The 27,992-nt window shown below is 35.7% G+C and overlaps 2 protein-coding genes across 10 annotated transcripts in view; both read left to right on the top strand.

Moving 5' to 3' along the window:
• The first annotated feature begins 2,523 nt into the window (after positions 1-2,523).
• Positions 2,524-27,475, top strand: LOC108183650 (uncharacterized). Of its 6 annotated transcripts, XM_073947675.1 has the most exons (8): positions 2,524-2,673; positions 3,868-4,017; positions 8,612-9,703; positions 11,864-11,975; positions 12,552-12,630; positions 12,796-12,848; positions 14,589-14,738; positions 25,624-25,895. In XM_073947675.1, the coding sequence occupies exons 2-4, from the start codon at positions 3,933-3,935 to the stop codon at positions 11,878-11,880; spliced, it is 1,194 nt and encodes a 397-aa protein (XP_073803776.1). In that variant the 5' UTR covers positions 2,524-2,673; positions 3,868-3,932; the 3' UTR covers positions 11,881-11,975; positions 12,552-12,630; positions 12,796-12,848; positions 14,589-14,738; positions 25,624-25,895. The 6 variants fall into 6 exon arrangements, 4 of the variants coding, with proteins under 4 accessions (XP_073803776.1, XP_073803775.1, XP_073803774.1 ...); XM_073947674.1 differs by lacking the exons at positions 14,589-14,738; positions 25,624-25,895 and having other exon boundaries at positions 8,612-9,811; positions 11,864-11,964; XR_012402221.1 differs by lacking the exons at positions 2,524-2,673; positions 3,868-4,017; positions 8,612-9,703; ... (1 more) ...; positions 12,552-12,630; positions 25,624-25,895 and adding exons at positions 26,095-26,514; positions 26,672-26,696; positions 27,178-27,475 and having other exon boundaries at positions 12,806-12,848.
• The window catches only part of zgc:113135, a 283,991-nt gene continuing 259,255 nt past the window's right edge, over positions 3,257-27,992 (top strand). The window contains exons 1-3 of one of the 4 annotated variants that reach the window (XM_073945988.1): positions 12,552-12,630; positions 12,796-12,848; positions 14,589-14,738. The gene's annotated coding sequence lies outside the window, so the exon portion shown is untranslated. Of the gene's footprint in view, positions 3,289-12,551; positions 12,631-12,795; positions 12,849-14,108; positions 14,316-14,588; positions 14,739-27,992 lie in introns of those variants that run through there. The other 3 variants (XM_073945990.1, XM_073945989.1, XM_073945986.1) reach the window with 3 other exon arrangements.

Consider the following 27,992-nt stretch of genomic DNA (forward strand, 5'->3'; position numbering starts at 1 on the left):
TGCAGACATTGACTTGTACCGCAAAGAGATCTCTATCTCACTCATGGTTTGTCTTCTCAAGTGGGGGAAAGACAATGCACAACGTTACCCCACTGCTGTCAACATGGGCCAAGTCATATCTCTCTTGTCCCAGAATCCTCAGTCCCAAATGAGAGGGGTTTTTTCTGTTGCAGGGGACATTCTAAATACTCAGAGATACCAGCTTTTACCAGATTATAGTTATATGATAATTTTCCTTTAAACCCATCTCTATCTAAGTGAGTGATTAAATGTTAAATGTGATGAGTTTTTAACAATACTAAATTGAAACTTTATTTTTTTACATGGTTTAATAATTTTTTGTTATTAAAATTGAAGTTCCTGTTTCAAAGCTAACAGATAGATGGCTAATTTGTATGTCATTGACACTTTTGGCACTTTTTTGGGAGTATTTTCAAAAGTTTTTTTTTTCCTGTAAATGATTCAATAAATACCGTACCGTGACATTCATACCGAGGTATTACCGTACCGTGAAATTCTGATACCGTTACATCCCTAGTAATTATATAAAGTATTAAACTGGTATTGGTGAAGAACTATGCTTACTAAAAGGCACCATTCAGATGTAATGGTTGTAATGATCTGGGCAATCAAGCATGTGTTGTTATAGACACCTATGATTATTTGTCCTAAGAGATGAAAGGCAGGTCTTGTTCATGTAATATGCTTTAGGCCAGGGGTCTCAAACTCGCGGCCCGCAGGCCATTTGCGGCCCTTAGTGCAATATTTTGTGGCCCGCGCCGACCGCTGTACACTGACAGAATCAGCGGAGCGGAGAGAGAGAGCGACTTTTTTTTTGGTGAGGGAATGGAAGTTTTGAGTGAGTTCCCCCACTTTTTTCTGTGTGAGAAGTTATTCTCCACATTGAACTTCAATAAGTCAAAGTACAGGTCTAGACTTAATGATGATCATCTTCAAGCCATACTGAGGGTCTCAGCTGCTTCCGCTCTAAAGCCAAATGTGGTTCAGATTTGTGAGAAGCGCTGTCAAGTCTCTGGCAGCAAGGAGTAGGCAATAGATGCCATGTTCAGAATAACTGTTCATAATCTTCACTCAATGTTCTATTAATGTTCAGGACACTTCATGTTCAGAAGAAATAAATAATTAAAACTGTTAATAATGACATTTGAGGACTTTTTTTGTGAAATCCCTTTTGCGGCCCAGCCTCACCCAGACTTTGCCTCCTGCAGCCCCCAGTTAAATTGAGTTTGAGACCCCTGATCTAGGCTTTCAAGTTGGTATTGGCATTAACAGCTATACCTGTTAACAGGTTTCATATATGTAAAACGACCCTATTCAATTAAAGATCAGGCAGCTATAAATAAAGATGACTGCACACAATGATGAGCCATTTATTTACATGAATATGTGACACAGATATTAAAATCTCATTGTTGCAAACAAGTTACAGGAGTAAGTGCAGTTGTTGTTTTATGTGATGTTCACCACTGTAATTACACCATAGTGAAACAGAAGTCTGATAAATGCTGTAGTTGGTGTAGGTGTAGCAGGTTAATCACATTAAAAGTTCTGCATTGTGTAGATATGAAAGTGAACTCTTGTCATTGCATTACCCTGTATAAACTGCCTGTACAATAAATTAACTTGTGATGTAATTATTTTGTGATTATAAATATTTAGATGCATGACATATTTTTAAAAAATGGACAGTATGTGATAGCTTTACTGTGTTAAAAGCAAAAGCTTTTGTCACAGGGTATTGTATATATGCTTTTGTGAATGTCTATGCATATGTATGCACAAACACAAATGATAAATAGAGGGAAAAACATCTTTGTTACATATCAGGTGAATGAGAGGCTTTCGAGAAAGCTGAGCTGCTCACACGTGTTCTGTTCAACTAAAAAACGAAGGAAAGAAAACAAAATTGGCACAGAAACAAGTTACATTTTGATTGTTAAAATCTATAGACACTTTTGGAAAGAAATATTTGACCTGTTAAGAGTGTGTTGACTGTCTTACAGAAGCCAGTTATAAGCTGAATGTGCTTTAAGAGAAATAAAGGACTCTAAACTCACACAAAACTCTGAGAAGTTTCTAAAAAAACAACACACAGCTTTTGCATTACCTTTTAACCAGGCTTGGGAAAAATAAATTGAAATGTGTTTCAAATCAAAGTACCTCAACATAAGTGTATCAACATTAACTACAAAATGCAGCAGCCAAAATAAAAACACTTTAATCAATAGTATTATAAAACAACAGAAACAAAAAAAAATGACGATGGCTAAAGTCAACTTATTTTCCCAATACATCATTATTTCTCTGTAAAACTATGGTTTGTAAAGCTGCTGGACTTTCCATCCCCCACTGTATGTCTTGAGTCTTTACTGCTCCCCACTGCTCATTTGCATCTTTATGCCAGCATTAATGGGGGCCAATTGTGTCTTATCCAATCACATTCCAGATCCTGTAGCTCAGCAGGGTTGTATCTTTATATTCTGAGTTCCTAAGAGAATCTTCATTGGCTTATTTTGCTAAGTAAAGAGAACAACTTTGGAGGACAAACTGCGATTGTAGATTCCTACATTGGGATTATTACCAAACACAACATACAAAGAAAAACCCACTGAGGCCATTTCTCATCCCACTTATTCATTGAAGACTGAAAAGGTGAGTTGCACATTCTGAATTTACACTCAAATAATATCTGAATGCTAACATTATAAAATGTAAAATCTAAACATGCGTGGATGCACTGTTCAACAGTGTATTAAGTTCTTCAGTAACTTTTAAAAGCTTCTTTTTTGTTTGTTTGTTTATTTGGTTATAAATATTGTTTTTATCCTGACAAATGGACTGTAGCCCAAATAAGCTTCAACCTATTATATAAGCTGGAACCTGGCAGTCAATTTTGGAGAATTTGATGTTTCCCCATTCAAACATACAAAGAGGTGGCAACATCAGTGAATGCAAGTGAATGTGGGTTAAAGCTACGGATGAAGAAATGCAATCGTTTAAAGAAAATGCAACCACTTACCAACCTACCTGAAGGCAAAGATCAAGTGGGGGTAAATGGGTTTATTCAATTAACATAAGTAGTGATGGTCTTACAAATACAAAACAGAAAGCAGATAAACTAAAAAGTGGAAAACAAAGGAGAAATGTATCAATAAGTCATGACTAAGAGTAAGTAAGAGAAAAAGCTTTAAAAAAGACTTATTTTGGCGTGGTGGTGTGACGTCATTAGGCTGCCCCACTCCCGTACTATGATTCAACTGGAGAAAGGTTTGTTTTAAAGCTTTTACACAGATGTAAACCGACTGATTAAAATTTCAGGTTGTTCGTTTAATGCTAGATGTACCTGCTGTTGACAATATTATTTTAACCCTTTATACAACAAAGTATTATTTTACTCACTGTAAGGTCTATTGTTTGAATAAGATAGGATAAACTTTATTTGTCCCGGAGAGGAAATTCTTGTCTTGTGCAAAAGAGTGCTACAACGTTGCTGTAAGCAGACAATAAAATAAATAAAACAAACAAAATAATTAACATTTGTTAAAGTTTGAATAAAGCAACAGTAAAGTGTGTAATAAGTGTTTTAATAAAGGTTTAATTTATTAAATAGCATAATGTAATTCTATTCGAAGTAAACATAACTATATATAAGAAATGAAGTACTGGTCTTAATCGTCTCTTTTGTGGCTATTGTTTTTTGCTCAGACTTAACTAATTTCTTTTTGTTAATCACTCCTATATAAAGAAACTGTTGAAGCAAGTGTTGAAGAGAAGTTATTTTGTTTCTGTTCATTGTTTTATTTATTTTAAACAGGACATTTTTATTGTTTTGTTTATTTTAAACAGGATAAAGTGTCCAAACACAGAGAAAAACTCCTGCTGAAGCGACTGATCTCCACACTGTTATAAAGATGGCGTTTATTAAAGAGGAGAGTGAAGATGTGAAGATTGAAGAAACATTCACAGTCAAACAGGAAGATCTGCAGGAACAAACAGGTTGGTTTTCATTCTCAAAATCCATCTTGCAGCCCTGAGTGTGCTGCCTAGTTCTCCTAAATGCACATAAGCACTCATTAAAAGACAGGAATGAGTTTCTTTCACCACTTGTTTTCATGTCTTTTGTCATTATTTTATGTATTATTAGTCTCCTATTTTATCTACCTTCTTAAGTTTATTGCTTTTCTTATTCTCCTACTATTTGTAAAGCGTCCTTGAGCACTGGCGCTAAATAAAGTAAATAAAAACAATAAATTTAAAAAGTTTAACTGAGCTGATGATATTTGACCTACAGTATTCTCATAAAAGATATCTGCTATTACAGTGATAGTGTTGGCTTAGTACTTCCCATTTGCATATGTCACGTTGATCACAATTCCCTTTTTTCATCAATTTCTTTATGGGTTTAAACTTGTTTTTAGTAGTTGTTATTAGTTCTCACAGATATGATCTATTTAATACCCGCAGGGTCTTAAAATGTCTTAAATTCGAAAACCTAGAATTGTAGGCCTTAAAAAGTCTTAAATTTACTGAAATATTGTGTTATAGGTCTTAAATCTTTTTAAACAAGTCTTCATTTTCCTTTGTTCATGTTTTGTTACCCAATCTGGCCAAAACTCATACAATCACCATCAATCCATATCAATAAATCTTTAAACTTTTCATTCAAAAAGATCATTTTAACTGTATTTATCATAATAGTTTAATTATTTTCATGCTTCATTTGTTTAAACGTGTTCCATGTATTTACTGCTGAGGACATCGACCTGGACAGATTGTTGTGCATAGATTTATATTATTATAGTTTTTAAAACTTTTGTTCATTTGTTTTATATTTTAAAGAAAGTTTATTTTGGAAAAAAGTGTGTGGATCCTAGTCAAGCTCTCTTGTTTTTACGCAATATTTAAGATTTTTTGCTAAGAAATATCTAAAATATTTTAACATTATTATTAATTTATTATTGTATCATTAAACGTATAAAATTACAACAAACTAGTCTAAAAATGACTTTTTTTGTTAAAGAAATGGATTACAGCATGCTGATGATATGCAAACATTTGAGTGTAAAGTTCGTCAGTATTGACCATATTCTTCATGTACCAGCAGGCGGCGCCATTAGAATCTTTTTGCTTGAGACTTTTTTTAAAGAATACATTTTTAGATCCTAAAAACAGTGTTGTGCTGCTGAGGCATGGGCCAATAACCATTTTCAAAGTATAATGCAGTTTGAACAAAGTCAAGGTTTTAAAACTGCCAATATTTTCTGCTGTACCATTAATCGGTATATGTAAGGTTTTGTTTTTAACATTTTGTTTTAAGTTTTTCAGGGCAACAGTATCTCCAGCAGAAAAGATCTCCAAAGATGTTGTTTCAAATTGTAAAGAAATCTGTGTTTATGAAACAAATGAAGACAGCAGAAGTCAAGGATTTAATTGAATGATTTAGCCTGACATGTTTACTGCTGTAAAATATATTATAAGTTTCTCAAAAGAAAATGTTTTGTGTTCAAAGAGGAAAAAGTGTTTGTTTTTTACCCAGACATTTAAAATAATATATTTTAGAGCAGTAATCACAGTACCATGAAGCCGAGTCTTATACTGGCCCATGCCTATTGCTGCTTGATGTTGCAACGTCATATTTTCTTAGTTTAATTTTCTTTGTACAGACATGAACACACTTGTTTGCAGAGCAAGTAGTGTGACCATTTTCTGACGTTTATTATTTCTGGTCATTTCTCCAATAGGCAACTGAAGTTGCAAAACAATAGCATATGAGATTGGGGCCCTGTTCTAGAAAGAAGGATAAGTGTAAAGTATTTTAACCCTGAAATGAGAGAAACTCTAGGTTTTCCGTTTCAAAATTGCAGGTTTGTCAAATTCGAGAGAGCAGGGTAAGTCAAGCCTGTCTCTAAAAGAGAGTTTTCTGTCGGTCTCCTCCCCTTTTTAAAAGATAAAGCGGTATTTCTCGCTTAGCCGTACATTTCCAGCCACCTATTTTTATATGCATTTTGGGTAGGCTATGAGGATAAAAAAATTGGTTGATGTTAATGCCATGATGCACATAACTTTTGAAAAATAAGCATAAAAAAACATGTGCATAACTGAGTAGGACAAACTTTTTATTTGATAAGAGAAGATAAGCTTACGTAAACAACGAAAGCACTTTTACTGAACAAATTCCAGTATGTGTGTTTAAAAAGGTTTGTTATAAGAGATCATATGATGATGAAAATGTGTGTGAATGCACAAACCAGCAGGCTGAGAACATTATAAACATCTGAAATGTTGCTTTGGTCATTCTAAAACGCATGGACCATTTCAATATTAATGTTATTATATTATTAATGACCTCCAGAGCATCTGTTCTCTGCGTCTCATTGCTTCAAACGCCAACACGTGTTCATTGTGTGCCAGCATTGTCCTCTGAGCTGAAAGTCATTTAAATAAAGAAAAGATTCATGTAGCTTCTTCTACTGCACGAAATTCTGTTTTTACTGTTCATATTTGGGGGCTGTTAATCAGGAAGAGACGATTTTGTTCTCTTTGATTCATTGAATGGAAACGCAGCTTTATTCGCACATCTTTTATGTGACATCCCAGTTTTGCGCATAAATTTAATTTGCATTTTTGGATGGAAGCATAGCTATTGCCTACGTTTCAGTTACACAAATAACAAAGTCAGATAGCAGAATGGCTTGTCCTTTCTTAATGAATAATTAGCTTAAATTCACTAACCTTTGACGGACATGTATTGTAACTAGATTAATGGGATTATTACTAGTTCTAAAAAGATTTTTTAGTCCTGCTAACATTCTAAATGTCATATCAACCTCTACCACTTGATAGGGCTGTGCAATTAATCGAAAATCTGGTTTCAATTTCAATTTTGCTTCTAATGATTATGAAAAACCATTAATCGAGATAAACGATTATTTCATCATATACCACACCCTTTCCAGTTGTACACACTTGTTGCTCTGCAAAGCTCAGTTCCATGTGAAAATAACTAAAAGCATGTGCTGTAATGTAACATTTGCAGAACGGGACACGCATCATTCCTATTTTTAAAAGTGCGTAAGTGCACATGCTCTGTGTGTGCACCGCGCTTAGCATTGGACAGGCTCGGAGACAAGCAGAGAACACACATCTAATCCCATCTTAATGTGAGCGATTATGTCAGATACATGCAAATTTGTGTTGTGTTTAGTGATTATTTATATTAACCCTCATTTGTGTATACAAATAAATAAGTTGAGAGTCAAAAGACATGTGAAAGAAAAACCATATCAAAGCCGCACTATTCTTAAAGTGACAGTGCGCAATATTCCTGCTGCCGAATGTTTTTAGCATTAATCAAACAACAAAAGGAGAAAATCCCTCACTGCTCTTGACTGAAAGACTTTTGTAGCTCAAATGTTTTTCTGAAATTGAAAACTCTTAGTATTTAATCTCTCTGTAAATCAACTCAGAGTTCAAGTTTAAACTCTGAGTTGGTTGAACCTCCTTACTGAAACAGGCCCCAGGTCATCATGACATGATTGACAATTGTCGCTGTTTGTCATTATACTCTGTTTATCCTGAGAGCTGATGCTGAGTATTCTTAGGGCTTTTCACACTTCAAATTGTTACCCCTGGGTCATTCTAACCCTGGATAAATTCTGGGTTATCAGTAGTCACCTTCCACACTGCTCATGCTATACCTGGGGTTAAAAAATAATCCTGGATGTTCATTAACAGACATTTCACATTCGTAAACCCTGGGTTATCATTATTATTTTGTATATTTATATTTGTATATTGGACAAACCGCAAGTAACCTTTTTAGATGGCATTTCTGCATCTTGTCAGGTATATACAATGTCACCAAGTAGGTCTTCAGCTAAGCCTCAGGACATGCACAAAGACAAGAAAACAAAAACAAAAGTACAAATAAATGGAAACAAGTAGCAAAGCGTGTCATCTTGCCATCTCCTCATTACTCCAGTTTAAAGCAAACGTGGCATTAAGCATTTGCATAAGTTTTATACAATAATTCAAACTTGCAAATTTAAGTGTGAATTATGCATACTCGCTATGAACATGCAGAATTTATCTCAATCGAGGAAACAACACGAGTAATCTAGAGCGAGTGCATTTGGTTATTTGCATTTAAGGCCACAGGCACAAAAAGAGCTTGGTTTTCCTCTGACCCCCCAAAATTAAATATTCTACAGTGTATATGATCTGATTTTGAGCTGAAACCTCAGACACATTCTGGGAACACCAAAGACTTATTGTACATCTTGTAAAAAATGGGTAATTGTAAAATGTGTAATTAAAGGGATAGTTGATGCAGAAATGAAAATAGCCTCACCATTTACTCTCCCTCGTGTGCATATAAACCTTTATGAGTTTCTTGATCATGTTAAACACAAAAGAAGAAAAATTAAAAAAAAATGCTACTGGCTTACTGTGTTCAACAATAAAGGAAAGTTTAAAACCACATGACGGAGAGTAAATGGTAAGGTCATTTTAATATTTGGGTGAAAACATCCATTTATTGCTTGTCGCTTTGAGCCTCCATATTAAAGTTAACTTTTTTTTTTTTATATAGATCTGATGGTGCGGAAAGAACAGACTAATCAACAGAATGAAATAGATGAGAAACAGCAGTTTGAGAAACCCCAAGAAATAACGACTGATGAAAAACCCATTCTGACTAAAAAGACTTCCCTAAATGGAAGACCTCGGAAATCCGAATCTGGGTGTAATTTCAGCTGTAAACAGTGTAGAAAGAGTTTCAGTCAGAAGTCAAAGCTTGATGTTCACATGAGAGTTCACACAAGGGAGCAACCTTACACCTGCGAACAGTGTGGAAAGAGTTTTGGTCAAATACAAGGCTTTAAAGCCCACATGAGAATTCACACTAGAGAGAGGTCGTACACATGCCAACAGTGTGGAAAAAGCTTTTATCATGCTGGACACTTTGCAGCACACATGAGAATTCACACTGGGGAGAAGCCTTTCAGCTGTAAACAGTGTGGAAAGAGTTTCAGTCAAAAGTCAAACCTTGATGTTCACATGAGAGTTCACACAGGGGAGAAACCTTACACCTGCGAACAGTGTGGAAAGAGTTTTAGTCAAAAACAAAACTTTAAAACCCACATGAGAATTCACACTGGAGAGAGGTCTTGCACATGCCAACAGTGTGGAAAAAGCTTCCGTCATGCAAGAAACTTGGCAGTGCACATGAGAACTCATACTGGAGAGAAGCCTTTCAGCTGTAAACAGTGTAGAAAGAGTTTCAGTAAAAAGCTGAACCTGATTGCTCACATGAGAGTTCACACTAGGGAGAAACCTTACACCTGCGAACAGTGTGGAAAGAGTTTTGGTCAAAAACAAGACCTTTACATCCACATGAGGATTCACACTGGAGAGAAACCTTACACATGCACAGAGTGTGGTAAAAGTTTTCCACATAAAAGCACACTCAATAACCACGTAAGAACTCACACCGGAGAGAAGCCGTTTGCATGTGATCAGTGTGGAAAGAGCTTCACAACCAAAACTAGCCTCAAGAACCACATGAATGGTCACACTGGAACCATAGTGTTCACATGTGATCAGTGTGGAAAGAGTCTCACACGCAAAGACTCCATTAAGAACCATATGAAGATTCACTCAAGAGAGGATCGTTTTAGATGCAGTGAGTGTGAAAAGGGCTTTAAGTGTAAAAGAAGCCTCAGCTCTCACCTAAAGCTTCACAATGGAGAGCAGAGTCCGCAAAATTGAGGCCTTGTCCACACAAACATGGGTATATTCAAAACGGCAGCTTTTTCACGTAGTTTGGCTGTTCATTCAAGTGAAGTTTATTTATAAACTACTTTTGAGAGGATCACATGCTTATGATTGTCCACGGCTGGTCCTGCATTAGCTAAAACATGATTCACCAATGAGATGATTCCTAACTCACTATAAATAACCTCTTAACTCAGTTACCTTCGTCTTGAAGAATCCCCCTCCCACCCTTACTCCCCCTCCTTTGATTGGGCAACACGGCAGCCAATTATTAGCCAGTGGTTAGCACTGTTGCCTCACAGTAATAATGTCGCAGGTTTAAGTCTCTACTAACCAGTTGACATTTTTGTGCAGAGTTTGCTTATTCTCCCTGTGCTCGCGTGGGTTTCCCTTTGGGTCCCCTGGTGTTCTCCCACAGTCCAAAAATACACAACCTAAGTAAACTGAACATTAAATTGGCACCATAGTCGAGCTCTTAGTAAGCCTTATATCTCCCTTTAGCCGACCCTATATCTGTCATTAGAATAGAAAGAAGTCTGGGGAGTTCATTGAGATCTACCTGAGCTCACACTCCCCTCTCGTCCTGCTAACGAGAGGGAGCTTAGGGCTCGAGGATCTTTTGAGCTTAGATCTTTCCTGGGATAGCATGCCAAACAAGTGTGAATTCTTGAATACATATCAAGTTACTGATAATGAAACCCTTTGAACACCTGAAAATTTAAACTCAACTGAAGAGGGGTGAAGATTTTGCCAGCTGTTTTGTAGCGTAGATCAGGGGTCACAGCCTAGTATCAGGTTGTGAGAGTTGCTATCGGGCTGCAAGAAGGCAAAATAACTCTGTATGTTGATCGATTGTATTGGCTTGTTTTATATGCAAAAAGTATCTGCTTCTGATAAGGTGTGAACCAGATGACCTAGAGGAACTCAAGAGATGTGACCCAACCAAAGCAGTTGGGTAATTTCAAGGGGGTTTTCATGCTTTGGTATAAATTAGTGTCTCAGACTGTACTTTGGTTTAAGTTAGTTGAAGACGGACAAGTTAACATCACTGCTGATGAACTGTCCAATTAATTGTCTTCAATAAAGTCTTCTCCCCGTAAGAACTTTGGTCAGCTTACTTATTTTATGTATTAGAGTCATCTATACATTGGCGAGCCACCCAAGAACGCTTAAGCCAAATACAGCAAAATCTGAAAATGTGCTTCAACTTATTATGAACCGATCACCATATTTGTGCAGGGTTCCACACAATTCTTTCATGTTGTCACAACACAAATTAAGTTAACTTAACACTTTTAACAAATTTATGTGGATTGAACATTAAGACCCCTAGGCCCTTACAACCAAGGGTTAAGTTGAAGGGCTTCAAATTCTACCTCTAAGAATTGGGACAGCACTACAGTACCTGCACACGTCATCATATGTCCTCATGATTTCTTGCTTCATATGAGATCAGACGATCGCGACTGCTGTACTTATTTCAGTTGTTATTTTTGGGGATTTATCTTCAGGAAATATATATGTTATAAAGGTGTATGTAAAATAGTATAAAGGTGTAAAATATGTATAAAGGTATATGTTATCATAATGATCTAATGTGGCAATAGGATCAAAACAGTACTGTGCATTTAACACAGTGGTCATACTCATCAATGTAAACACACAACAACAGCATTAACATTATAGCAGACACTGTAAAAAGCTCATTGACAGCCACTTGACTTTTCTGACAGGGTATTCCAGTGTCATCGAGTGTCAGAATTTTGTGGGACTGCTGTACAGTAGTTATGATTAGGGATTAGAGCAGCAAAATAATAGAAAAAAGATTGCGATCTCGATTCGACCCCCTTGACGATCTTAATCCAGCATTTCTACGATTCTGTCACTCATATTTTCAAGTTAAGGAGAGAAGAAAAGGCGGCTGCACGAGTCTTTTCATTGTTTCACATAATGTTGCTCAGTGACATAGACACCTCCAAATGATGTTGAAAGTGTCACATACTGTATTTATAAGGTATAATTCACCTGAAAATGTCATTTTTGTCTTCATATAATGATGTTTTCGCAGCTGGGAAACTAACGTGACGGGAGCTGCTGACCGTGAGAGCGCGCTCAACTTAATAATAGACACGCACGCGCCTACTTTAGTGAACAGAACTTGCAAATGTTGTAAGTAACAGGTAATACAGTTTTAAATAATATTCAGTTTGTGGCACAGAGTGATCATTTGGGAGCCGCGCGCGAAGTATGAACAAGTACTTAGCACTTAGTCAAAATAAAAAAGCAAGTGAGCACTTCATTTAAACGATCATATTGAAATACAAGTTCCTCTTAGCAAATCAGAAATCAAGACAATAATTAAAGAAGGTGTTAATAGATTATGGCAAGAGAAATGGGATAAAGATGAAAAAGGCAGACATAGTTACAGTTTTCCAGCTTTATTCAATATATCCTCTTTATTTTTCAGCAGAAAACAGAGCTAAATATGTTTGGAACAAGTAAATGATGAGGCTAAATGACAGAATTGTTAGTTTGGGTGATCTATTCCCATCTATCACCAAGTTAAAGTATATAAATTGATGTTAAAATGCCTAAATAATATTAATATCAATAAAAAGATCTGCTATCTACTATTTTCACATTGAGGTAATCTTGTATTGATAATTTCTGGATTTTAATTATGTGTAAGTTTTATAAACTCTATTATTTAGCCACTCACTGTTGTTTTCAAATTACTCGTGTAACTTGTCTTTCAGAATGTTTATGGTTGGTAAAGTCACCTCAGATCACAGTGTTGCAGTAATTCCTGATCTATGGAAAGAAGAATTAGATGAGGTGAGGAGAATTCTACTCTATTTACTATTATATTAAATGCAGTTATGTTATTCAGAACACAGTATGTCCATAGTGTGGAAAATAGATCATGTTAATGAAAAATGTCTTTATTATTTTGTACAGCTGTTATTGAAATGACACTAAGTGTAACATTCCATTTTACAGCGAGTAATGCCACAACTACAGGACCTCTTCTTCTTTCTCTTCTCATAATTTAAGTAAGTATTCAGAGACTAACTCTGACTTCTGTTAACTCAAACCAGCTTTCCCTGTCTCTTTAAATTCATTTAATTGTATGTAATTTTAGTATATGATAGATTATTAAAGAATTAAAATAAAGTAGGCTACATAATTACTCACTGTTGATTTTATGCCTGAAGCTTTAATAAGTCATTCCCTGTGTAGTCCTGTTGTGTCAAGCTCTGATATATATATATATATATATATATATATATATATATATATATATATATATATATATATATATATATATATATGTGTGTGTGTGTGTAATAAAGTCTATACTTTGTTTTATACTGTTTGCTTATAATATTAGATGTGCACTGTATGTATTAAATGTTGTGAAATATATAATAAAGTTTACACATCCAGTTGTTAAATTAAAAAGGAAAAATAAATGAACAATGTTTAATATTAATAGAATTACTGCTGTATCCTGTATTCTAGGCAGTATTGATAAACTGCCACAAAAAAAAATATTAAAACAAGTAGTCAGAACGCCGTCTCACAGTTGCTGAATGTCACACGACAACGTATGTAAAAATTTAATGAAAATGAACAAATTATTTATAACGTCAGCAAAACATCTTGTATGATGTCTTAAGTAACCAATAAGGGCCAGTTAATAATGTTTGAAAGTTTGACTAAATATTTTAAATCTTGGATTTTTATTTTAAAAATAATGTGCAACGATTGCATATTTTATCTGGAAATCAATGTTTTGTCCAATATTTCATTATTACGAATAGTTTTTTTTATATATAATCTATAAAGTTGGGTTTGTAAAGGGACACATTACCTTTCTGAAAATACACATTTATTAATCACACTGAAATGAAGATATACTTTGAATTTGTCCTTGACAGTGTTGACACAATTTGAGGTTTGTTTGCTGTTTTTGTTAGTAGATTAATTGTAAAAAAAAGTGCAGGAGCTTGACCAACATTCATTTCTTACAGTCTAATGTCTAAATAATACAACAACTATGTGGTTAAATTAAAAAATCTTAAACTTTATTTTATTTTTATTTTGATGTCTCAAAGGGTTTTGATCACGTTCAAATACTGAACATCTGTGTGATTGTGTGTGTGTTTGAGAGAGAGAGAGAGAGAGAGAGAGAGCAAGTGTAAAGTAGAAAACTAGGGAGAGAAATGTTTGAACAAGTCATGACTGCAACAGTAAGTGGCAAAAAACTAAAAACAAAAGACTTTTATTTTGGCGTGGCGTGTGACGTCATTAGGCTGCGCCGCTCTTGCGCTTGATTCAGCTGCAGAGGTTTGTTTTTAAAACCTTTACATAAATATAAAGCGATTGAATAAAGTTTCAGGGTTTTCATCCGATGCTAAATTAGGAACCTGCTGTTGACATTATCTTTACCCGTTTTACAACGAAGTACAATTTACTCACAGTAATTAGGGCTATTGTTTGAATAAAGCAACAGAAATGTCAGTAATAAGTGGTTTAATTAAGGTTTAATTTATTAAAAAGCAGAATGTCATTCCATTCTAAGGATAAATCACTATATATAAGAAGTGGAGTACTAGTTTTAATCAACTCATTGTGTCTTGCTCAGACTTACCTGATTTATTTTTGGTAATGACTCTCATATGAAACTGTTAAAGCAAGTATTGAAGAGAAGTTATTTTGATTCTGTTCATTGTTTTAATTAATTTAATCAGGACATTTTTAATGTTTTTTTTTATTTTAATTTTAAACAGGATAAAGTGTCCAAACGCAGAGAAAAACTCCTGCTGAAGCGACTGATGTCCACACTGTTATAAAGATGGCGTTTATTAAAGAGGAGAGTGAAGATGTGAAGATTGAAGAAACATTCACAGTCAAACAGGAAGATCTGCAGGAACAAACAGGTTGGTTTACATTCTTAAAGACCAACTCAGTCATTTAATCCTCATTCAGATATATTTTAATAATAAGAATACTAATTTAATCCATCTTGCAGCCCTGAGTGTGCTGCCTAGTTCTCCTAAACGCACATAAGCACTCATTGAAAGAAAGAATGAGTTTCATCACTTGTTCTTATTTATGTCAGACTTGTTATGTATTATTCGTCTCCTATTTTCACCACCTTCTTAAGGTTATTGCTTTTCTTGTTCTCTTTGTTTGTAAAGCGTCCTTGAGCACTGGTGCTATATAAAATAAATAAAAACTAAAAACTAAAAAAGTTTAACTGAGCTGAGAATATTTGACCTACAGTATTCTCATAGAAGATATCTGCTATTACAGTGATAGTGTTGGCTTAGTACTTTCCATTTGCATGTGTCACGTTGATCACAATTCCCTTTTTTTATCAACTTCTTTATGGGTTTAAACTTGTTTTTGTAGTTGTTAATAGTTCTCACAGATAGTATCTTAGTTTGAACTACATTATAATAATAACTAATTACCAGGGCTATTGTGTTTAAACGGGGTTTCCGCTGTGTATTAAAATGTCTTAAATTCCAAAATCCAACATTTAGGCCTTAAAAAGTCTTAAATTTACTGAAATATTGTGTTGTAGGTCTTAAATCTTTTTAAACAAGTCTTCATTTTCCTTTGTTCATGTTTTGTTACCCAATCCGGCCAAAACCCATACAATCACCAACAAGACATTTTAACTCTGTTTATCATAATGATAAGGACTGCTGAGGATATCGACCTGGACAGATTGTTGTGCACAGATTTAGTTTAATATAGTTTTTAAAACTTTTAAAACATTTGTTAATTTGTTGTTTTTTTTATTTTATAGAAAGTTTATTTTGGGGAAAAAAGTGTGTGGATCCAAGTAGAGCTCTCTTGTTTTTACACAATATTTAAGATCTTTTGCTAAGAAATATCTAAAATATTTTAATGTTATTATTATTATTGATTTATTATTGTATTATTAAATATTTTATATTAAAATATTTTTTGTTTGGACAAATAAAAATCTTTTTCATCTGGGCCAATTGAAAAATTCCTTAGTCTAAAATTTCATTCATAATGGTCTTAAAAAGTCTTACATTTAACTTGGTGACACCTGTAGAAACCCTGATTTACAGTATGTCAAAAAAACGTGGATGCCCTTAATTTTAAATCTGCTGAATGAAATGGACACCAAAATAATTAATTATTATAAAACATTGTACAGTATTCTAAACTATATGATGTTGTTGTGGGACAATGTGAGACAAAACAAATTAAAGTGAAACAATAACGTTTAGCATTGCACTGACTACAACTGGCCAACAAACTAGTCTAAAAAAGACTTTTGCTGCTTAGGAAATGGATTACAGCATGCTGATGATGTGCAAACATTTGAGTGTGAAGTTCGTCAGTATTGACCATATTCTTCACGTACCAGCAGGTGTCGCCATTGGAATCTTTTTGCTTTTTAAAGAATACATTTTTAGATCCTAAAAACAGCGTTAATATAATAAGCCAAGACTGACATGCAATGTGTTGAACACCTGCAATGTTTTTTCAGCAATTCATAAAAATACTGCATATGATCTGTCTATTGATTTATACAAATAAAAACCATTTATTAATAATAATATAACAATTAATTAATCATTTATTAATAATATAATACACCTTTACTAAATGTGCTTGTGCATTTTTTTGTTTATTTGTTAATGTTATCTCACAGATGAAAAGAGAACAGAATATTTGTACTCAAGTTATAATACACTGCTAAAATAATACAAGTTTTAGTAAATGATACTAATATTTTACAAATTACTCTTTAAAAAAACTACTTTGAGTACTAGTTAATTACTTTTGGGGAAAAAAATCTGTTTTTCATTATGGCCCTTTTTAATTATACAATTATTTAAATTGTTTAATTGTTTAAATCAAAGGCTACATATAGGTATTTGCATTAACAAAGTATGGTCTATTTTTTTCCGTACACGACAATGAATCATTTCAATAGCACTGGCAAAACTACCACATACTTATAAGGCCATAGAGACACTTTTTGTCCATTTTTAAACAATACTTTCAAGCTTTTAAATGTTTAAAGTATATGATGAAAAGATTTAAACTTGGGGTTTTATTTACATATTTTACACTGTTTTTCTTATTTGCTTGTTGTCTATACAATATTTTATTTTACTCTTGATCCTAAACTGAAATAATTTTACAAAAAATATAAGAACACTGTCAGTAATAAAATAAAAAAAACTAATTACTTGGTTTCTGACAACACTACATTTCTCAAGGCAGTGCTTTAATAATGTTTATTTTGATAAATGTAACAGATTGCTTTGACCTGTAATGCCTGTACAAATTGTTGATGCTTTAAGACAGATCAGAACACCTCTATTATGTATAAATCACATAAATACCTCATCCAGAAACATTTCTAGCATAATTCTTTTGCCGTAAAGAAATAAAAAGTTCCACCTTTGCTAAAAGTTATGGTAGGCTAAGTTTCACATCACAATACAGCCAAGTAAGTGCGTTAGCATTGTCACCGGTCATGCATCAGTCTAATTCTAAATACTTGATAGTTTTTGACTAAGTTTAGTCGAGGAGCAAAGATAAATAATTTCTACTTCTGAGAGATCACAATTGTATATAGTCTGAGCACACACATGCGATGATGAGATCATGAGAGGACTTGCAGTTCATTTAAAAAAGCCTATTTAAGGGCTCGGATATCCAGTTTAGGCGATTAACGTACATGACTGCACTCTCGTGTTAAAATAAAGCACTTGCGACATTTGCAGAAATGAATAATTGCGCATTACCTGCAGACCCACGCCGACACTCTTAGAGCCTACTCACACTATGCTATCCGAACCGTGCCCAGGCCTGTTTGCCTGATCGTTTGAGAAGTGTGAGTGTGTTGAATCGGGCTCAGGCACAGTTCACTTGGGCTTTGGCGCGGTATGCTTGTGTGTGAGTGCAAAACGCGCCTAAGCCAGAAACTGAAAGCAAGACGTGCCTTTTAAGGGACTATTTCATATGCATTTATTAATCATTCTTACCGTTCAATGAACGCAAACTGTTGTAGTTTATTAAAGAGGCAAACTCCTCACTGCACCACAGCTGTGCCTTCAGCAAACCTCCTAATTCCTGCAGCACGAGGACTTTATGACTGTTTATGAGCGTCAGAAGTGGCGGATCTGTTTGGCGAAATATTTGATTGTGTGTCACTGCATCCCAAACGACTAAAACAACATAATTAGAGAAGTCTCCACTGTGCTGAGCGAGAGCACTTCTCTACTGAACAGTGCATCATCGATGATGTAAGCGTGCCCTGGCCTGAATGGGGGACAAGCGTGCTTTGGCCTGGTTCAAAGCAACTGTACATAGTGTGAGTATGCTCTCAGATTGTATTAAACTAGGCTTCAGAAGAGTGATAGGTCAGAGGCGAGTAAACTCTGTCGGAGAGAAGAAAGCCAAACGTAAGTAGATCTTCAAAATGGCAGGATGTCTGCGGTTTAATTACTCTTGTGAATAACATCTCTACAGTAAAAACACTCAAAGAGCATTATTTCAATAATGCATTTGTTTTTAAGTTGTTGTTTTCTGTCACTGTAACACAGAAAGGCCTTTGTCCCGCCCTTATGTTTCACGCAAACCTAGACAAGGTCTACTGAGATTGGTCACTTTTCATGTCAGTCAAATCATCGCTTCGAAATCCTGGTATATTTTATATTGGTATATTGAGAACCACTGCAAAACTAATTTATCCTCGTACCCTTGAGTTCATACCCCAACAGCTAAGCCAAGGCCAGTGACGTTTCCACTGTCACTTCCGGGGCTTAATTGGGCCAAAGCGGGCTTTCTTGGGGCCAGCGGCCAGCCTTTTTCGGCCCGCCGAATACCTTTGGCCAAGGAGGGCCAGCTAGGGCTTCGAGGCGGAGTGAAAGGAGAGGCGGGCAGTTTTCTGATCACACATGAGTACATGCGAAAAAATAAGGGAAAGAAAACATATAGCCTTATAGTCTGGGGTCATTTTGCCTATGATCACCCTTATGTTTCCCTTTTAAATGTAAGGCTGCTGCATAAAATAATAAAGTAGTTTTAATTTATAGTGACGTTCTTTGCTGCGTCCTCCTGTTTCAATAACGCATAATATTAAAGACACAGCAGACAGTAAAAGTTTTCGAGAGTTTTTGTCAAGTTTAAAATGTTTGTTTGTGCGCGTTTAGATGCTTGTATGTGTGTGTGAGACCGGGCAAGAGTGCTCCTTCACAGCTCTGTTATGCCGCGAGTGGCTTTTTTCTTTATTTATTTTTGAGATAATACACAATATAAATACAACAGAAAGACATAAAACTTAACAAATTACGTAAAGTATTTGGATGCGATGATATTCATCAAATCACACAAACAGAGCATTATTTGGGTGAGTGAAAGCAGAATCTAGCCTATACCTTTTTTTCTGTCACTCAGTCCTGCGCAGCGCTCGCTGCTTTAAACTCATCGGGGGAAAGTCCAAACACAAAATGTGTTCTATATCCTCAAACAACTGTTTATGTTTTTATATGACATGGTTAAATTTATAAATGAAACTTTAAATGAAGAGCTTTAGTGAATAGCTGCTGAGCGCAACAAATATGGCTATATTTTATTAGGCTACTCGCTCTTGTGCTGAAACACTTAACACAACGTCTATCAAAACGAGGATGTTATAAAATACATTTCATACCAAATTATAACTGAGAATTTCTGTGGCTTTATATTATGGATGTGTGCGCTCTCTGTGTTTGGTCCCTCCGTTAGTGGCGAGAGCACTCGATGCACAATGCCAACAGTCGGTCGGCGAGTAAACAAATGTAATGAATGGAAATACACAGGTCTGTGCGTATAGACATTTCATGTACTGCTGTACAGTATTGTGTCGTTTGTTTGTTTCGGTTGTCTTCATTTTAATGGTTTCGTTTCGTGATGATTCTATGGTGTGCTTTATCTGCCTGTCCTGATTCCCGCTGAAGTGGGCGGGTTGTGTGACGTTTGATTCGGGGATGTTCTGTGGGCGGTGTTTGCGTGACGCGCTGTGAGCTACTAGCCCGACAGTGGAAACGCGACATGATTTCGGCCTCATTTCTCAACCTCCCGGGATATTGGCCCGGCCCAGCCCGATTAAAGCCCTGGCTCGCACTGGCCCCATAGTGGAAATGCGGCTAAAGTCCTTGTCCCCAAAAAAGATAGCAGTATGAGGTTCTGTGTGGACTATCGTAAAGTGAACGCTATCACAGAAAGAGATGCCTACCCCTACCTAACATCACAGAGATACTGGAATCCCTCTCTGGTGCTGTCATCTTCTCCACGATTGATCTCAACAGTGGGTACTGGCAGGTAACTATGGAGCCTGGAAGTGAATCCAAGACTGCGTTCATTGCTCTTGGGCCTATACCACTTTAAAGTTATGCTCTTTGGACTTTAAAATGACCCAGCAACATTCCACTAATTAATGGAGTCTGTCCAAGGAGAGTTGCGGGGAAAATGTGTTTTATGTATATTGATGACATCATCATATACTCACCCTCAGTCACCCCACACTTTAAAGATTTTCAAAGTGTCATCACTTGGTTACACAAAGCTGGTCTGATCATTAACCTGAAGAAAAGTAAATTCTGCCAACATAAATTATCATTTCTGGGACATGTGGTGAACACCCAGGCCATTCCTGCTGATTCCATTAAAGTAGAAGCGATAAAATCCTACCTGGTTCCAAAAACATCAAAGACGTTAAAAGATTCCTTGGATTGGCAGGGTGGTACCATATGTTCGTGCCAAACTTTTCTCAAATTGCAGAGCCTATGAACTCATTGAAGAAAAAAGGGTGAATTTTTCAATGGACACCTCAATGTCAACAAGCAATCACATCGCCTCCCATCCTTGGACATCCTGATCTCCGACGCTCCTTTGTGGTTTACACCGATGCCAGTGATTCAGGATTAGGTGCAGTGTTGACACAACACAAGGCGCAAGGACAGGAGGAAGTTATTGTCTATGGAAGTCGAACACTGACCAAACTGGAGGTTAATTACTTCGCTACAGAGAAGGAATGTTTAGCCATACTATAAGCCAGGGGTTTTCAAACTGTGGGGCGCCTGTTAAGGGGGGAGCAAGAAACTGAGGCGTGCACTCAAGTTAATTATGACATTTTTTTATGTTCACAAGAGTCAATCTGATTAGTCCCGCAGCTAACTATCAGGCACGAGGGACCTTTTGTAGTTAATGCGATCGTGTAAAACATACACAAAACATGGACCTGTGGCTTTTTAAAATTAATTACGGTGAAGTTAACACCGGTAAACCGTCTGACAAAAAAGATGACGAGTGCCCTTCTGAAGCATTAAAGCAATAGGATGACCAACCCTCCGCGTCAACGGGGATCTCCACACAGAGAGGATTAACGCTCATTACAAAAACCAAAGGCCTGTGTGCATCAAAGCAACGGAAGTATGATGAACAGTACATACAATACGATTAATATCGAACCATGTCCACAATGTGTTGTGTGTTCAGAGGTCCTTGCAAATGACAGTTTAAAACCTATGAAACTGGTGCGTCACTTACAGAAGAAACATCCGATGTTAAAAGATAAGCCAGTCGACTTTTTTCGATGTAAAGAATAAGCATTAAGAAGACAAAAACAAACGATGACCAGTCAAACCATGCTGCCAGTAAAAGCGCTTACTGCTTCATATGCCAAATAGCCACATACATTTCCAGAGAGCCTCATATCTCCAGCTGCAAAGAACATCTGTAGAACTGTTTGGAGAGAAGTATGTAAGTAACATTGAACAAATTCCTCTACCAGACAACACCATAAGCCGGCGTATAACTGATATGGCATGAGACTTCAAACGTCAGCTGATTAGAAGAATAAAGAATGGGATTTATTTTTTATTACAATTAGTTGAGTCGACAGACATATCAAACTCATCTCAACTACTTGTATTCGTCAACTAGAGTCATGAGAGAAAATTGCTTGAGGATCTACTATTTTGCTCATCAATGAAAAGACGTTTACAGGAAAAGATATTTTAGAAAACCTCAGCGGTCAACTGAATGAACTTGGTCTTTGTTGGGACAATTGTGTCGGTGTGTACACTGATGGAGCGGGATCCATGTTAGAAAAAAAATAAAGGACTCGCTGCTTTGGTTCATGAAGTAGCTCCGCATGTTTGTTTCACCCACTGTATGATTCGCAGAGAGGTTCTCGCAGCAAAAACACTTCCTGCGGACATGAACGCAGTGCTTCAAACAGCAATACAGATTGTGAATTTCATAAAGACTTGTCCCACTAAATCAAGACTGTTTGCTTTGTTGTGCATAGAAATGGGGTCCGAATATGAGTCGTTGCTTTTGCACAAGGAGGTTAGATGGCTCTCCACAGGCAAAGTCCTGCAGAATATTTTTTCATTGCATGACGAACTGAGGATTGATTGTGGATCTTCCTTTAGGAGTTATTTTACTGACGCTAAGTGGCTCACAGATCTTACATACCTGTCTGACATATTTGATAGGCTTAATTCGCTTAATTTGTCCCTTCAAGGCCCGTATTCAAACCTACTAACAATGTCTGATAAAATTGTGGGCTTTGTGAAGAAACTGGAGCGATGGAGAGGGCAGGTGGATGCAAGAAATCTAGACATGTTCCTGACCTTGGATGAATTTATCACAGAAAATATGTTTAACTGGGATACTACTAAAACGGAAATCACTCTCCATCTGCCATCTCTGTCTGCACATTTCAATAGGTATTTTTCTGAGCAGCATAATTGGAACCGGTACGTCTGGGTTCGTAAAGTTTACGAAGCGCTAGATTCCCTTCTGCATTTTTCTAGTGACCTGTACTTTGAAGACACTATTCGACTCAACCACACTCAGAAGTCTGGCTGGCAGTGGATACAGAATATGCTGAACTTTCGGAACTTGAAATTGATGTACTCTTGCCTTTTGCTTCAACTTGGCTCTGCGAAGCAGCATTTTCTGTGTGTACGTACATCAAAAACAGACTCATGTATCACACTGAATCAGGTAAGATACATGTTTATGATTCAGTGTAATTATTATATGCACTTTAAACGCAGCAAATAATATGGGAGTGATGTTTGCACATGCTTTATAATTTTGGCTCGCTGGACGAAAAGGGAGGGTGCGCGAGTGAAATTGGACAAACTTGGGGGGGCGTGTGTCCTGAAAGTTTGAAAACCCCTGCTAGAGGCTGTCGAAAAGTGGAGACATTTCCTGGAGCCAAAACTCTTCATTATTGTCACTGATCATTCCACTCTTCAGTAGGTCATGAACTCCACGAAGACCACCTCACGTTTAATCCGCTGGCCCCTTCGTCTTCAAAAATTTGACTTTGTGGTTGAGTACAGAAAGGGAACACTGAATGAAGCACCAGGTGCTTTTATCTTGCATTCATCCCTTACCTGGTTGTCGTGTATTCAGCTATAAAAGAACTAGTATTTCCCATCACCATTGCAGAAATCTGGGAAGAGCAACACAAAGAACCAGATATAATCAAGATATTGCAGAACCTAGCAGATAAAGATTCTACTATGCATGAGCAGTTTGGGGTATTTTATGACAAGTTATATTATTGTTTCCTGTTGAAAGATAAACTCAAACACTACAGAATATATAAATTAGGGATGTGCGGAGCAGCCGGTATTTGTATTTGTTGAGGGGGGAAAAGTATTTGTATTTGTATTCGAGTAAAATTCAAAATGGCGCAAAAATATATATTTTTTCTATTACACTTCTAATTTACGTTATAGTGAAAGTATTGTTTAATTATACCCATTATATAAATTATAGATATGCAATATTGGCTGTTGTTTTTGAACATGTGATAAGAAATGTCATTGAAAAGAAAATAACATAGAAGCCATTATCTCATCCATGGTTAAACCAACAACTAATAAAATACCATTGTGAATATTATGAACCCCACCACCACCGTTCTTGTTGAAGGACACTGAATAGACAGAATAAAAACAAATAATACTTCAAAAAACTGTTCTTCTTCAGAAAGAACTTCTTTCCAATGGACAGAATTCCAAAAACTAATATTAACTAAATCAATCTAAATAAAACCCTGCCTGGGAGATCTGGCAGAACAAAAGTATTCTATATAATACTAAAAGATACAGCCCTGCTATTATCATCTGCCAGCCACAAAAAAAGACACAAAGTTTGTTTGTTTGTTTTTTTATGTTTGAAACTGACTTGCTGGGGCAGAATGTGGCTGTGTTGATGCTTTTAGTGCATGTGATAATACATTACATAGAAGGTTGCGCGGTGCTCTGTTCAGTGAGAAGCGCTCTCTATGGCAAGCCTTTTTAGCATTTAAATCTTTGTTCTGACTCCATAAATATATTAGAGATATCTCTAATTATATTTTGACTAGTCATAATTATAATTCCACTACTCAGAATGACAATTAGAGATATCTGCAATTACAATTGTACTAGTACGAAATCAGATGTATTTTGACTAGTAACAATTGTAATTGATATCTCTGAGTTTTTACTAGTCATAATACATTTAGAGATATCTTTAATTCATCATATTTAGAGATATTTACAAATATATTTGAAGATATCTGTAATTAATTTACTAAAAGTCTAATTACAGTTGTAGATATCTTGAATTGGATTTTTTACTAGTCAAAATTCATTTGGAGATATATCTAATTACAATTGTGACTAGTCAACTTATTTAGAGATATCTACAAATATTTTTCAATGGAAGTCAATGGAGGAATATGACTAGTCTATCATAATATATTTGCAGATATTTCCAATCTGACTAGTCGAATTATAATTATGACAAGTCAAAATATAATTAGAGATATCTCTAAATATATTTATGGATAGTCTGAACAAGGTTTAAATGCTAAAACGGCTTGCCATACGCTCTCACCCAGTAGCACAGTGGAGAGTTCTCTAGTTATATCCTTTCAGTCGTTTGATATGCAGTGACATGCAGTCAAATATTTCGCCAAACAGTCCTTAGGGATGCGGTGACACACTCAGATATTTTACCGGACAGATCCGCCACTTTTGGCGCGCATAAACAATCATAAAGCTCTCGTGCTGCAGGAATGAGGAGGTCTGCTGAAGGCGCGCAGCTGACGTGCTGTGAGAGGTTTGCGTCTTTAATAAACTACGGCAGTTTGCGATCACCGAACAGTAAGAATGATTAATAAATCCATATGAAACAACCCCTTAAAAGTCACGTCTCGCTTTCAGTTTCGGGCTTTGGCGCGTTTTGCCTCTCTCTCTCTCTCTCTCTCTCTCTCTCTCTCTCTCTCACGTGGGCATGCACTGTGGTCTCATGAGGAAACGCTGCTTTTTGATATAGTGTTTTTCTTGCTCCCGAATACAAATAATTTTTCAAGTATTTGTTCGAATCAAGTATTCGTAAAAACACGCTATTCGTGCCTTTCCGAATACCGTATTCGGGTTCGGCTCCACCCTTACTCTATATACAAATACACTTTTTAAACTTTTCATTTGCACCAAGACTCGCGACAACTTCATCCAATGCTGCTTCTTTAACCTGCAAATGTTTTTTTTTCAAATTTTATAGATCAAATAGTACTGTATGCTTCTCAAGCTCTATGAGAAGTGTCTACAGTCAGAAGACAATCGCCTGTGATATCATGTCGTTTGTTTTTTGATTGTCAGGTTGTTGTAGGCCTAGTTATAACAATATTTATACAATATAGTTATAATGATATTTATACATTGTTAGGACTGCGTTGTTTTGTTTGTGTTTGATTTTTGATTCTAGATTGGGGGCGTGCCTTCAGCGCACCTGATGCTGGTCAGCGCCCTTATTTAAACCCCGGCAGAGAGTTTGTTTAGTTTGTCGCTGTCTATACACTTGGCAGTTCGCCAGAGCCACGCTCCTTTTTGGGCATTATGCTTTCTTTCGCATCCATACACTATCACTGACTACATTTACCTCATCCATTCATTTGCATTTCACACTGATTAAACATACTGATACTGATATTTTGATTATATAATTTAAATTGAGTTAAATAAATATTCTTTTTGATTATACTTCTCCTTGTCGTCTCCCTTATTATGTTACATCCTTGAGCCAGGTGTAACAACATGATCAAACTAGTGTTACTTTCTCTGCTTTAGTGATGTCCAGCGGCAGAATAACAGCTCGTTAATTCATGCTTGTGCAGTTGATGAGACGGAGAAAAGTAATTAATGTATGCACTTCTTTTACTTATTTTTATGTTGTCAGGTTCACAGTGCAAACAGCTCCCGGTGGGAATAACTTGAGTGAACATAAAACAAAGCCGAAGCTCTGCTTGAGCAGCACTGCACACAGCGAGCTCACATCATCCAGCTTGCGTGTCGAACTACACTACCCACAATACACTTCGCTATGGACTACAACTCCCTTAAATATTCTATTTCCCCTCCTGAAACACTAGCGTGCAAATTAAGCTAAACTGATACTAAAATTGTTTTACATTTGGTTTTGTAGTTCGGGCCAAAATAATGTTTGTTGCCGTTTTTAATCGTTTAGGTTCATTTGATCGTGTAACCCTCGATACACAAATGTATTATAAGCTGTTAATCAATTGACCATATGCTCAGAAGTCTAAATTTCTCCAAAGAGAGAGAAGATACAACAACAGTGAAGGACTCGGACACAGAGGTAAGAATAATAAAAGATTGTATTGTAAAACTTTCACAGAAATATAAAATAAAATAAATAATAAATATAAATAAAACAAATTCTAGGCTTGTTTCACACTCATCTAATGACCTCAGTCTTATTTACACTCTCTAATAACACTTCTCTTTCTTCACAGGGTTTTTGGCTGTATCACTAATAAGGTAAGTTAATATTATGTTATTTTTCTGTTTTTCTATTGTTAAGGTCTAATATTATATTTTGGTTACTATTATAAATAATAATATAATACTACTATACTAATAACAATACTATATTAAAGGTTTATAAGTGTAAGTTAATAATACAACACTAAAATTGTTTTATTATTCAATATATAATCAAGATTTCCCTTCTTAAACCAATTAACTTCTCTCTATAAAGCTTCAAAAATTGCAACAAATGAACACTCCAATGAAACAATGTACAAATAAAATAAAAATGAAAATAAAACATTCACTTAAAACATTTCAAAATGTCCCAAAAGTCCAGTACAGGTGATGAACACTCAAAAAGATTCTTTTGCAAAACAACTAGGTTGCAAATTCAGTTCCAGAGATCCAGGATGTTGCACTTGTGAGTGTGTTGTAAATTTACACTCCTACCATGACGCTGAATAGGTTTCACTTTGTATCTTTCCAACAGGTGTATCCAAAGAATCCACTTAATGGGAGGCTCGCCAGTCCAACTCCACAATTAGACACGCACCGATGGAAGTTGAGACAATCCAAATCCAGAAAAGAGTTCACACTTCAATTAATTTGAATCCAGAGCAAATCACATTTAGCAACTGACTTCAATAGAACATCTCACCGATGAAAAACCAGAAGAAGATGCACAAGCAAACAAACAAAGGGGGAAAAAAAAACATTAGCATTTTACAGTGTATGCATTATCTCAGCTTAACATAATTGTAAATAAACAGCAACAATAAATGACCATGTATATGCTTCTCTCTGCTGAATTTCTGTGTTTTTCCTATTTCTTTCACCTATTTGGCATTTTCTTTTTACAAATGACAGCATTTTACTTAAACTCTCTCACTTAAACTTTACACAATCACTTGTATAATACTGTGTATAATACTGTGTTTTCACTAGACCAAACAAATTGTTAATTAATAAAACACATTTTTGACACTAGTTTAAATCATGTTATAATGAAAACAATAATAATAAAAAAACACGAACTCACCAAAGAAATCATTCAACATCAAAGCGAAAAACCAGGAAAACTCCAGGTGGCACTCGTGTGCAGATTTCACTCACAGATACAAATCTTGTTTTTTTTCTCTCAATCCTTCATTAAAGATATATGATAGAAATCATTTCAGCATCTTATTAATGGTCAGTTTTCACAGTTAATACACATTTAAAACATTAAAAGATATATATCTAATAGTTTTCTACTGTTATTAATTTAAAAACTTACATCTCTGCATTCCCTTGCGAACACTGAAT

Source organism: Danio rerio, chromosome 4, assembly GCF_049306965.1.
Source record: "Danio rerio strain Tuebingen ecotype United States chromosome 4, GRCz12tu, whole genome shotgun sequence".
Taxonomy (NCBI): Eukaryota; Metazoa; Chordata; class Actinopteri; order Cypriniformes; family Danionidae; genus Danio; species Danio rerio.

What these genes read in the sequence shown, in the direction of transcription:
- LOC108183650 (XM_073947674.1), top strand. Translation starts at nt 3,933, where the DNA reads ATGGCGTTTATTAAAGAGGAGAGTGAAGATGTGAAGATTGAAGAAACA. An exon ending in AGATCTGCAGGAACAAACAG is followed by an intron (nt 4,018 to 8,611) that starts GTTGGTTTTCAT and finishes TTTTTTATATAG; the next exon opens with ATCTGATGGTGCGGAAAGAA.